The sequence below is a fragment of the Bufo bufo genome, chromosome 2 (assembly GCF_905171765.1).
Source record: "Bufo bufo chromosome 2, aBufBuf1.1, whole genome shotgun sequence".
NCBI classification, from domain to species: Eukaryota; Metazoa; Chordata; class Amphibia; order Anura; family Bufonidae; genus Bufo; species Bufo bufo.
The window spans coordinates 46,603,065-46,616,911 of record NC_053390.1 but is presented as its reverse complement, the minus strand read 5'-3'; the positions used below and the strand labels follow the sequence as shown (position 1 = coordinate 46,616,911).

At 40.9% G+C, this 13,847-nt stretch overlaps 1 protein-coding gene across 1 annotated transcript in view; it reads right to left on the bottom strand.

The window, feature by feature from the left end:
* Positions 1-1,520: 1,520 nt before the first annotated feature.
* DCC (DCC netrin 1 receptor) overlaps positions 1,521-13,847 on the bottom strand; it is a 507,302-nt gene continuing 494,975 nt past the window's right edge. Inside the window, exons 30-31 of the mRNA XM_040419605.1 lie at positions 2,778-2,920; positions 1,521-1,908 (exon numbers count right to left, since the gene is read on the bottom strand). Of these exons, the coding sequence (XP_040275539.1) occupies positions 1,819-1,908; positions 2,778-2,920 (233 nt within the window). The 3' untranslated portion in view covers positions 1,521-1,818. The remainder of the gene's footprint in view (positions 1,909-2,777; positions 2,921-13,847) is intronic.

Here is a 13,847-nt window from a genome sequence, read left to right as displayed (position 1 = left end):
TAGAATGGAATTTATCTGACTTTTGACACAACTGGATGTAATTGGTTGCAAGGATCAGAAAAGCAGTGAAACCTCAGAGTCTGTGTGCCAGTAGTCACTGTATGATGTATGGTATCAATTTTATAGAGAAGATAAAAGACAGTGCCCTGGACCTACTCATCTGTGCTTCATCGCTACTCTCGAACATGAGACATAAATCATAACCAGAGGAACATTTGAGGTCAAAGAGTTGTTTTCCCAGGATTTTTTTTTCTCCTTGGTCCACCTCAAGGTTCAACTTTGTGCTGCTAAGAGTTTATTTTTTTTCCAAAAAGTTGGTGCTACTTGTTGACAGGCTCTAATAACTAAACCCTTCTCTCTACTGTAATGTGTGCTGCGTGTGAAATGTTTTCTTGGCTATGCCAGTGGGGTGGGGTTGTGTTGTACTATTTGCTATATCATAACTAAAGATTTTAAAAAAAGTTTTCCGACCATTTTGATTTTTAAAAAATGCTTAAATAATAAACCGATCCTTCACCACTCCCATTCAGATGCTTCACCGTGCCCCTTGACTGTACTTCCTGGTCCCTCTCGACACAAAACAACAGCCAATCACTGGTCACAACAATTACTAGCTTTTTTAAAAAGGGAAAAAGTCAACAGATGGAAAACAACCCCTTTAAGACTGGAATCTGTCATTAAGTCACACTTAGGATGATTACAGGAATTTATTAGTTTTAGGTTTCATGCACACCAAAGAGCCACCTGTGCTAAATCACACCACATGCTGCCTCCTTGCGGCACCATATTACAGATGTAGTCTTCTTCAAGAGCACCAGGCAATCATGTGACTTTTCTGCTGACAGATTCTCTATGAATCAGAAAAAACTCTGTCAGCCTCCATATGAACTAGAGGCTTATAGTATGGCCCCAAAGATACCCTCGGTCTTGGTTGGTATGGAAGGATTCTCACCTAGAAGCATTGCTTTATGGAGTCTAACGGAGACTCCATGGCTGTGTACTAAGGGTCCTACTGGTGCAGAGGACTCTGCCGTGTGCACGAGTCCTTAGGCTCAATAGTTGAGTATTGCAGATTCTAGTGGAAACATTGTGGAAAACCCCTTTAAAAGAGGAAAAAAGTAATGTAAACTAGACTAATCATTGCAACAAGCTCTGCACTATCTGATTGCAGACTTGTAGGTATTCTCTATTTCTCCACACGTCTTCTAGGGAGTTTTTTTTGCATTTTCTTATGTGTCCTATACTACAACGGTGGCAATTCGTTATGTCAACTTCAAAATAAAAGCTTTACCTAAAAATATACAATTGGAGTAAAAAATAAATTAATTAATAAAAAAATCTCCCATAAACGACTATACCCTCACTGGAAAAAATTAACATGGGTGGAGAACACTTCCAATTTAGCAATAAACATATCTCGAGGCTGGAATTCTGGACGAACTTACTGGCATAATGGCATTTTCAGGTTTTGTGTCGGCCATTCTTTCCAGTGAAAGAGTCTTTGACACAAAATCCTTACATTGATTTCTGTGAAAATAAGGAACACATAAAGCAGATCTGTAGAGACGAATCAACGGGCGATGTCGTGGGAATTCTTAAAAAGTATTCAGTTCATGGGTGGGAAAGGCCTGTGGGTCTGTCCATTGGTTTTCATGGGAGAAGACTGACTGTGAAACACTGGTATGCTGCAACATTCCTGGGTGTCCAATTAACTCCTTGGCTGCCTTTCCGAGGGAGCTAAACGGCACTGCTCTGCAATGCTTTCCAGGCCCCGTTGGTAGCCAAAAAAGTTAATGTTTTTGCTTTTTTCAGATGCAGTTAGAAAGCAGAGCCTGTGATAGCGTTGAGCTGCTTCATCAAACCTTCCAAGCTTGCCATTTGTTCACTTAGGTCGTCTTGCTCGTATACCTGCAAAAACAAAAATATAAAATCATTAAAAAATGTAATTATTATTATTCTTTTAATAACATGTCAAATATAAAAATTCTCCAACACCTTCCGTCTCTGTTCTTGTCCATAAGACTCAAGGTGTAACTTGAATTTCCTGGGTCCAATACAGAATTTGTAACAGGGCCCCCCTACACATAGGCCATTGTGCCCCTTTTTTGGCCAAGTGGCTTATGAACAACATTTATCACCTATACACAGAATAGGTGATAAAAGCATGATTGCTGGGGTTAGGACTATCGGGAACCCCCACTTCCCCTATGATCTATATGGAGGTCTACTGTGTGAGCGGAGCAGTGGTGCTCAAGAACAAAAAAAGCTACATCACTTCTATGAAACTGTCTCAGCAATCCATAGAAGTTAGCTGAGAGGCAACTGTGCATGTGCACCACCACTCCATTCACACAGAGAACTAAGGGTTTGGATCTCAGGGACCCCTGTTCTTGTGATCAGTAGGGGTTCGAATGGTCATACCCCCAGTGATCATGTATTTATCATCTATCCTGTGGATAGGTGATGAATGTTTGTTGGTCAACCCCTTTAATGCAACTTCTGAATACTCTATAGTTACTTACAACCCTTCTAGTTGTATACTTCTATAACTAGGTAGAGTACCTCCTTAATATTGGTCTTGAAAAGATTACTCAGCAGGGGGCGACAATGAGCAGAGGAGAAAGCTTGATGTGGGGGAAATAAATGCTAAAATCTACGTTCCCCCCATTACTGAGCTTTATCTGGAGCGTATAAGATAATGAGGGCCGTGCGGCTCTGTGATCAGAGCATCATCCGTAAAGGGAATGATGAAAAATTGAATTTCAAAAATGTCTTACACTAGCAGGGTCGTCTGTATGTTTATGACTTTCTTCTGACACTTCTGGAGCTGTCGGTACTGACACCGGGAGAAGCGGAGATCTTGCTTTTCCTGCCAGCCCCAATGACGCCGTCTTCACTTGAGGCTTGGGTAAACTGGACCCTAAAATTATTTAAAAAAAGTAAAAATTTAACATCACTTTTACAATTTATTTTTTTATCCAATGATAAAGGTTTGCACAAAGTATGCTAGTTCTCTCAGGTTTTATTATATGCTTTATGAAAACGTATTTAAAGGTGTTGTCTATCTAAAGGATAGGCCATCAATATCTGATCGTCATTGGTCAAAAACACTGCTCTGATGCTAGCAATACACAGATCTATCCACTGTGTAATGCATCATTGCTCCCATTCACTTCAGTGCCTGCAGTGCGGTGGATGGTTCTGTGTAGCTTCGGCACTGACCGCCCGAGCCCCTTGTGAACAGCTGGTTGGTGGGTGTGCTAGGTGTTGGACCCCAGCCAATATTGATGGCATAATTTGAGTACATTAAAATCATGAGCAGTCCCTTTAAAGGGATTCTGTCACATGTCATAACACAAATTCAGATTTTAAACCAGTCATGCTCCACAGCTTACCTTGAATCGGCTGTGCTGTTCTATATTGTAATCCGTCCAGCAGTTTTGCAGAAAAACGACTTTTATAATTATGCAAATTAACCCTGAATGTGCCCAGAAGGGCGTTATGTTCCCCTTTGTGTGCCCAGTAACGCCCCTCTTACAGTGCCCAAAACGCCTTCCTCCAGAATCCCTAACCGCCCACAGCGTCTCATCCCTCTCCTCCCCCTCCCTGACAGCCGAGCGAAGTCTCGCGCAGACGCAGTACCCACTGAGGGCTGCGCCAGTGCGATTTGCTGGAGACTGAGGGCAGGAGTCGAGCCCAGTGACGTCCGATGCTCGCTCTTCCCTCAGTCTCCAGCAAATCGCACTGGCGCAGCCCTCAGTGGGTACTGCGTCTGCACGAGACTTCGCTTGGCCGTCAGGGAGGGGGAGGAGAGGGATGAGACGCTGTGGGCGGTTAGGGATTCTGGGGGAAGGCGTTTTGGGCACTGTAAGAGGGGCGTTACTGGGCGCACAAAGGGGAACATAACGCCCCTATGGGCACCTTCAGGGTTAATTTGCATAATTATAAAAGTAGTTTTTCTGCAAAACTACTGGACGGATTACAATATAGAACAGCACAGCCGATTCAAGGTAAGCTGTGGAGCATGACTGGTTTAAAATCTGAATTTGTGTTATGAGAGGTGACAGAATCCCTTTAAAGTGATTGACCCATGATGCAGCTTCCCTATGTCCCTTGTCAGTCCCTCTTCACTAGGATCCATAGATGACACATCGACAAAACATGTGAGCACTGCAGTCACTCACGGGCTACAGAGGTCATATACATGTTGTTCATGTCAGCACTTAACTTTCCCCCTTCTCAGCATCGCTGCATCCTGGCAGGATGTATACATGCAGAACTTCCTGTTTTCATCAGCTTCCTGCTAGATTTTCTAACCAATCTCAGCATGCTTTGCTTTGTAATGTTTCTCGGGGCTTGCTTCGCCTAGCTAACATGGAGAGGGAAGGTACAGGGGGCATGACTATTGCAGAAGGAACATTGAGACAGGTGGTGCAAGGCCTGGGGAACATTACAGAGGAAAGCATGCTGGGATTGGTTAGAAAACCCAGCAGGAAGCTGATGAAAACAGTGAGTTCTGCATGTAAACATCCTGCCAGGATGAAGTGATGCTAAAAACAGGGAAAGGAAAGTGCTGATGTTAAAAACAGATAGAGGGATCAAAAACATGCAGTGTACATTGTGGGACTGGAGAACCTCTTCAATGCAATACCAGACACATCCAAGGACATGAGTGGTGCTATTACTAGAAAAATTCCATCCAACATTTTTCATTGTCTTTAAAGGGGTTATCCAACCCATAAAATGCCCCCCCATATGTCCGGGCCCCTCACACATATTTTACTTACCTTGCTCCCCGGCACCCACGTCGCTTCTGACGCCCACATGTCAGCCGCTGCATTTCCCAGTTGCACGGATGAAAACATCCGGTGATGGGGGGAGCAGCCAATAGCTGGCCGCGGCGGGGATGAGCCTCCCTAGAGTCACCCATGGTAACCCCTTTGAGGGACTAGTCAGGTCAGGTCTTGATAGAAGAAGTACCTCTATCTAGGTAGAGTACCCCCTTAATAATCCATCTTTACCATATTTACAATGTTAACTCATCCATTTGTGTCTCGAACATTAAGTCTACTAAATGCACTATGAAGACATAAGTCCCAGTTAAAATATGCAAATAGGAGCATTTAGCATTTGCGCTGGCAGCCGTCCCGCTAATGATGCTAATACCCTTTTTATTATAATCACAGGGATGATTTTTCATCACTTATTAGCCTGTCCCAATAATTTCTCATGCTTATGTCAGCAAACCTGCTAGCAACAAATTATATGTGTAATTGTGTAAAGTGCAAACCGCTCGAAGGGCTAAATAACACGATAAAAGCCTCTAAACGGTAACATTTACAATGGGAGTATGTGAGCGGCGAAGGATCCTGAGGATCTGTGCTTACTTCTTATCTTAGTGGAGTTACACTGTTTATTATTTCTCTTTCTTTGGCAAAACTCAAATGTCACGATGTGAAAGACTCTGCAAGTAAGAGAATTAATTCAACTTGTGCCGAGGATCGCGTGCCAAGAACGCTTGCTTGTCATCCCAACTAATTACTAGGAGCATGATAGTCAGCAGCGGGAGGCGAGGTGGGGAATAAATACATAATGAGATTGTGCTGCCATTTGGGCTGAAGACTGTCGGCTGCCAATATATAACATCCAATTCTTGAGGAGATCAGCCGGCTGCCAACTACTGTGCAAACAAACACGGCGGGGATAGATTACTATCCACAAAGACTTTCTGCTATGCGGGAAGAGCTGACAACTTGTGCTGGCCATGAAGTAGTCAGGAGTTAGAACAAAGAGTATGCCAAGTACAAAATTCCTGACTATAGTACAAATAAAGGACCGGAATATACTAAGTATAAAGGACCGGACTATACCAAGTATAAAGGACTGGACTAAACCAAGTATAAAGGAACGTCCTATACTAAGTATAAAGGACTGGACTATATGAGGTATAAAGGACCAGACTATACTAACTATAAAGGACCAGACTAAGCCAAGTATAAAAGACCAGACTATACTAAGTATAAAGGACCGAACTATACTAAGTATAAAGGACCGGACTATACTAAGTATAAAGGACCGGACTAAGCAAAATACAAAGGACAAGACTATACCAAGTATAAAGGACCGGACTATACCAAGTATAAAATACTGGATCATACCAAGTACAAAGTTCAAGACTATACTAAGTATAAAGGACTGGACTAAGCCAAGTATAAAGGACCAGACTATACTAAGTATAAAGGACCGGACTATACCAAGTATAAAGGACTGGACCATACCAAGGACAAAGTTCAGGACTATACTAAGTATAAAGGACTAGACTAAACCAAGTATAAAGGACCGGACTATAACAAGTATAAAGGACCGGACTATAACATGTATAAAGGACAAGACTATACCAAGTATAAAGGAACGGACTATACCAAGTATAAAGGATCGGACTAAACAAAGTATAAAGGACAGGATTATACCAAGTACAAAAGACCAGCCGATAGCAATTACAAAGGACCACACTATACCAAATATAAAGTACCAAAGAAAGGAGATCCAGCAGCTGAGGGATGCCTTTTCATAAAAACGTATTTTATTGAAAAATTCATAAACTAGTACAAACTGAGTAGTCAGATTCCACCCCATGGAACAGTTGACGCATTTCGGACTAGACTTAGTCCTTATTCATGACATACAAAACTTAGTAAAACATTCCCATTATAAAATACCAGCCAAACAATTAGGGGCATCACATGATCACAGGTTGGAAAGAACAAAAATGCCATCACGATATTTCTTATCCTAGTATTGTTTGCTACATATGGATGGTATAATTCCATTTCACATTTGTTTAAATATAAAGTACCAGACTATACCAAGTACAAAGGACCTGAGATATCACAAGAGGGTACTGCTCATTGGAAAAGCAATTATAGTCACAAGAGTTGATGAAGAAATTGGAATAGGATGACCAGAAATGAAGTAGGTGACTTGAGGAGCTTGTAAACCAAGTAGAAGACAGGATATTTTGGATGAATACTGTTAAAATGCACAGTTACCAACATTTCAATAGCAAAAATTGTGATGTTCAATCTCCAACCCCCAAATCTCACAGTAACTCCCACAAAACAACCAGAAATTCCCTCCAAACATAAATCCCATCCCTTCCCTGGTCTGGTCACCCAGACTGTCCCCCAAAAATCAGGACTGTTGGCACATACGCAACATACATCATTAATCAAAATCCCCTTGGTGCCCTAAATTCACCCTATGTATTTTTCTCATCAGTATTGCTATTACTACAATTACTTCTCTGGAGTCTGGACTGCCATATCTACTCTTTACACCTTCAGGCACCGGGTTGAGGCATCCATGTGATTGTACTCATCCATCTTGTTGCTGGTTGCTTGCTTCCTCTGTTCCCTCAAGCTCTGCCAATTATAATGTCTTTTTTGGTGAACTGCTTCGTAATATGGACAGAATGGGCTTTACTCTGTTTATTCTTACTTTTATATACATTTTGGCAATGTCAAAGAGTCATGGGTTGTCCCTTCAGTAGAGTCTTCATCAACACCAAATACATGGAACCTACGCTCCCCATGTAACGATCAATTATTGTATGTAATTCTGTCTTAAAGGTGAAATGAAAGGGTGTGCTGCCCTTCTAAAGGAGGTTCGAGTCACCCGAGCTTCCAGACCATCATTAATCTACATACTGAATAGTATAGAGGTATTATTTAGACTTTGTTATTAGAACATGGAGCAATTATTTGATAGCTATGTGGCATTGCTACTTTTAGCAGTATATTTCTGTTGCAGTGTACGATGGTGGCAGCATGGTATGTCAATTTTATTTAGCCAGTTCTATGGAAGTATATGGCTCTGTTATTTGTGTATATAGTATTGCACTCATACTCAGGAACTGTTTTCTATAGGTATTTCTATATCCTATGACTGTACGCCATATGGGGATAGTCGATGCTAATAGAAAGTACTGCACAGTGCTACATGTGAGCTCATATTGGGGAAGTCCATGTTCTCAAAACAACAATCTTATGGAAAGTTTTAACCTCATTCTCACTGGTCATATATTTCTGTTACTGGGAATCTAAATTAAAGGGGTTTTCCAGTTGTAGAATTTTGATGACTGATCTTCAGGATAGATCCACATAGAAGATCGCAGCACTCCTTCCATTCAAGCAAAGTGATGTGTTTATTTAACCAAAAGGCATCATTACAGCATGAGACGTTTCGATTCGAGTCGAAACGTTGCATGCTGTAATGATGCCTTTTGGTTAAATAAACACATCACTTTGCTTGAATGGAATGAGTGCTGCAATCTTCTATTTGGATTTATCCCAGGGACCACAAGCCAGGGTCTGACACTGCTTGCACCCACATGTCTTTTTGAAGGACGTCTCTCCTATTGGTACACCGAACTTGGTAACGTAGTGCTGCTCTACTATAGACTTTTCTGATCTTCAGGATAGGCCATGACTGGTGGAACTCTGACTCCAAGCACCCCTGTCAATCAGCTGTTTGAAAGGTCTGCAGCATTCAGATGAGAGATGTGGTACCCCGCACAGTGCCACAGAGTTACAGCCATTTTCTGGTGTCCAACACCATATTTATGAAAACCTTGCACCAAAGTGGCCAGGGTTTCAGAGTTGTGAAAAGCAAGGCCCATTTATAATCGTCTTCTACTACTTTTTTAGTTAGAAAAGTTTTGTTTAAAGCGTAGGCCAAGTTCATTAACCTAAATCTGTCCCCAATTACAACTCTGTCCCCAAACCATTGATTTGGTGATACGTTGAGTCAGTGCTACCTATAACTTTTTGGACAATTCCAGCTTTTCATGGGTGCATTTGGAAGCAGTGGAATCTTCGTATTTTTCCATGCCTTTCCTATGCATATTTTGGTTGGCGTAACAAATGCTATGGAATGATATAGGTTGCACCTGTATTGCCCCAGGCCTACAGTGAAGAGACTTTGATCAATGACCTCCTCAGTGACTTGCATATAACCCCTCTATGCTCTGCAATAACAAAGTCCCCCGTTGTCTCATTAACGTGTTCCTGGAGACGCATTGTGCATAATAAGCACATTTAAACAATACAAATTATTTTTGGAATGTGTATTTGTGTCACACACAGGTCTTTGCTTTCCAGAAGTTGTTCTCTGCCTCTTATATTAACCTTCCTGATGCTAATATATGGATAGGGACAAACAATAAGGAAATTATACACGTTCTCGGGGATCAAATGAGCATCCATTGAGAATGGGCTGGCCATAACACCTGAAACATTATTTAGTGCCTGGTATATACAATTTTGCTAATTATACCTACCTTTCAAACTACTGCTCTTGTACCCCCCAAATGACAGTGTCATAACTTGAAGCCAATGCAAAATCTGTACTAGGGCCCCACCTACCATGAGCCATTTATAACGTCTTCCTAGATGGACTGGAGCCTTTTAGCTCCATGAAGCTCCAGGGCCTAGGTGTGAGTATGACCACTACCTCTGGACCTTTTAGAGCTATGCCCATCCCAAAATATAATTACCCCAAAATAGCATAGTTAAGGCTTATCTATATGCATCCTTTTCAACCCAGAGATCTTCAGAATTTTTGACTGATCTCATCATTGCCATCACCATCTTGAAAACAGCCATATTAAAGACAGATAGAACTTTTGAAAGTGTCGTAAATATGTTTTGGTTGCTCCTGATTTTTTTATTCACCATGCATTATACGACTGGTAAATCAGGGGCCATTTTACAACCATATGGTCTACTGATTATCTTCTAAAGGGAACCAAAGGAACTCAGAAGTAGCTGTGGCACCTGGGCTCTGGCCCCTGAGGAGGCTCAATGTCCTCTCTGCCGTATAAGAACCCACTATTGTTATAAATCTCACAAGGTAGGCGGGGGCCCTGTTATAAATTTTTCATTGAGGTCCGGTAGCTTTGAGTTATGCTCCATAATCTGCAGTTTTCTTGTGCTTTTCATCCTTGTTTTGAAAGTTTTACATTCTGATACTATATTTTGTCCTTTTGATCATGAAACTTGAGACAGAAGGACCTGAAATAAGTCTGTGTAGCATGGAGAGGCAGTATGTTGTACAGCAAACCTATATGACCACTTAAAGGGGTTGTCTCACGAAAAATATTGTACAGTTTTCAAGTATGCACCTGGATCTGAATATTTTTGTGATTGCATGTAATTAAAAATGTAGCATAGCCACTAATGTATTCAATAAACTGTATCTGTATGGCGCCACCTGTTGTTTGCTCTTTTATTTCTCTGTCCACCTCTGTAACATTGCAGAGGTGCTCACACATGCTCAGTTTTGGCCTTCAATTACTACCCACCATATGTACTGTTAGAAACGGTGTCAGTTGCTGGAAGAGAGTTGTACTAGAAAGTACCCTTCCCTGAGCTGTGATAGGGAGAGAGCTGCAACAGAAAGGACACATCCCCTGAGGTGCCAGAGGGAACAAAATCTAGTAGAGAACTGGGCAATAAATGGGGAGATCTCTGGATCCATGTGAGGTACAGGGCTGGTTCTAACTTTGTTAGAAAGAGATTAATATGTCCTATATGATGTTCATTATTAATTATTCCTGGAATAAACCCTTCACTAAAATATCATCCTACCAGTCACCCTTGTGGCATAACACCATGAATTAGAATGGTCTACAAAATATTATGAGACTGCAATGAAGTAATGGTTTACGTCCTACAAGATCCTTCAGTGATTTACAGTAATTGGACTGGGTCCAATTTTACCAACTACATAAACAATTATCCATATGCTGCTCGGAATTAAGACTTCAATGTTGATGCCACCTTAGGTAAAAACATAATATAGGAAAAATATCCTTTGATTTACAGCAGTTCATTGTCTGCACGGAGAAGATGACTGTCATTTCTGATGTAAATGCGTTTGATGAACAGTCCTTTTAAATTGGGAATTAGGCACACAGTACAATTATCTCCTTTGACAAGCCGGTTTAGGTAACCTTCTGACATGTCTCAGAAAGTCCCCCATCTCCTTCACTTTTTTTTTCTTGACGAGACATTATCAACTTGGAAGATTACTCAGCCTGTTTAATATTGATATTACAAATTGATTTCCCGGCCATGAATAAGTTAAGCCTGAGAGAAATGACATTTGCGGAGGATTAGACTTATATTTGAACTGACAAAATATATCGTCTCCTTCCAGCTTCTGCATTCAGATTGCGTTCGGCTGACAGTTCAGGAAATGGATATAAAATCAGACTATTTTTATTTATTTCGAAATGATTTTTCAAAGTGTAAATGGATCTCATTAACTTTTCCTTTCAATGCTTCAACTGACTTTACCACTACTCTGAATAGAAGAATTCCTTCCTCGTCCAAACTTTGTACAAAACTAATGAAGAGCCGGAGTTAACTATGAGCCAGAAAATTCCAATGGGTTTCCATTTTGAAGATTCAAGCAAGAAAACAGATGCTTTGTAGTTATGTCTTAGAACAGTCAATAATATTAGCGATAGAGTCTCCTTGGGATAAAAGTGAGCCATGAGTGTCCATCTTTTCCAGGAAATATCAATTTAAAACATATAAAAATATGGAAAGCATATCGAAGAGAGACCAAAAGACGAGATACCATGGTTGACCTATATTCAAGAGTAGGCCTGTGGTCACATTTGACAGATCCTTTAAATTGAAGCCATAATAAATTTGATGGATTCATTTTAATCTGTTTTGAAGCAGAGCCAGACGGATCCTAATGGATAATTGGTTTTTACCAGGTACAGTAGCAAAGCAGCCTGTGATATTTGGCCTATCAAATATGAAATGGAAAGAAACCTTGATGTCAAGCATCAACAGAGCTCTAGACATCTATATAGAACTTGTATGTTCTCTCTATGCTGGGTTCTATGAAAGAGAGGAATTTCTGAACAGTGTTATAGTTATTTAAGCAATAATAACCTTAAAATGTCAATTTTTTCTAATGTTTTTGGGGTAAAATGAATTATGAAGGAAGCAACATAGACACGGGCCCTCTGCTTGGAACCTCTCTATGAACCAAAGTGGACAGCAAGTAGGCCCAACTAAATGCTGCATGGTTAACCGTTCCGGCTAATAGCCAGAAATGCAATACATTTACCCTGCAGGGACCCTCGGCCCACCCTTTTTACTGTTTTGATACCTCTGCACTGCATAAAAACTCACTGATTTTCATGGTGAATTCTTCAGCAGGCCCTTCCTTCCAAGATAATGAGTGGAAACATACTTTATTAACCAATCCCATAGGGGTTAGTTATTTACTAATTAGAGGAACATTATCATTTAAAATGATAGCTGGACCACTATTAATGTAATTTTCTTACGTTTATTACTTTTGTATAGGAAAACCTCACCAAAAGTCCTATTTTGCTATTTCTTAGCTTATCATTAGTATACCATAAGCAGGGGTAGGAAGATGGGTAGGAGGACTAGGCTGTTGCCTTGGGGCGAAATGGACGGGGAGGTTGTATTTTATGAAAAACTTTTAAAAAAATCCTATGTGATGTCTGTAGTCCATGTCTGTCAGCTTCTCCTCTCTCCTGACGTGTATGGCCACTGGAGTACCCTCCACACTATTCCATGCTGCAAGCCAATCACGGCCTTCCCCACCTGTTTCCTGGTGCTTATTCCCTTAAGGCACACAACTCTTTAAGGGTTGGAATATGCACAGTCTAATTTGTTCCCAGCCAATGGTTATATAATGACCCGTAGTTTATGGAAAAGTGCCAGAGCTATAGGTTCCTATCTATTCTAGTCCAGCAAAGTTTCACTGCATTTTACTGCACTGACCCTATGACACATGTCCTGAACTCTGACTGACCATGTGTTGCCTGCCCAAACCTACTGCATGATTAGTGCACTGCTTGAACTCTGCCTGTCCAAATTTCTGCTTGAGTAAAAGCCAGGGGTCCACCTTGATAATGTCCTGAGGAGTAGCCCCAAGCCACATTCGTTCAATGGGCATAGTGGGTTCACACCCACTCTTATACAGTCTATTTCTATGTGACAGATGACTTTAATTGTAGATGGGAGTGTTTCACAGCTGAATTTGGCACAGAGTCCATGTCAAGAAATTCTGGACAGCTGCATTGACACTACCTCCCATTGTTTTCTGTGGGAGGCCACAGTTATAGCCACAACTATGCTAATAAAGGAAATGTAAGCGCGTGGATAAGGGAGGCTGCATTGGGCAATTAAAGTAGTATAAAACACTTGGTTTGGGTAGCAAACCTTGACCCAGCCCTGACCATAACAAACATTTATGGTTATTTATGTGACAACTGACAACTGTCCATCAGTTAATGAAAATTAATATTTTCACAACTCTTTTACAGCGCTATCATCATTTATTACTAAGTAACATAACCTTCCTCACCACTGATTTATCCAGCCCCCTCTTTCTGTGACAGCAGAGAAAGGTTATGATGACTGCATCTTGCCCTTATGTCCCTGGATGATTTACAGTCTCATCAGTTCTGCTCGTAATTTTTTCATGTCGACTTTGCATACCATAAACAGTACGTAAACACTAAAGAGGAGCCTTCGACATTGCACACTAAATACATCAAGTTCTTCTCCCAAAGGTCATGAGTAAGAATAACCCAAATGTATTTAATTTCTTTTTCATGTTCTTTGAGGCTGAAGACTTTATTTTAGTGATAAATGGGCACAAATGGCAGAGAGATGTTTCGTTAGAAACAATTCCAGCTGCTGCACAATTGCTTAAGATTCCATAAATGTATTTTTCTGCGTCATTTAGAACATAAGAAATCCATCACAGATGAGACCTAAAGGAGACCC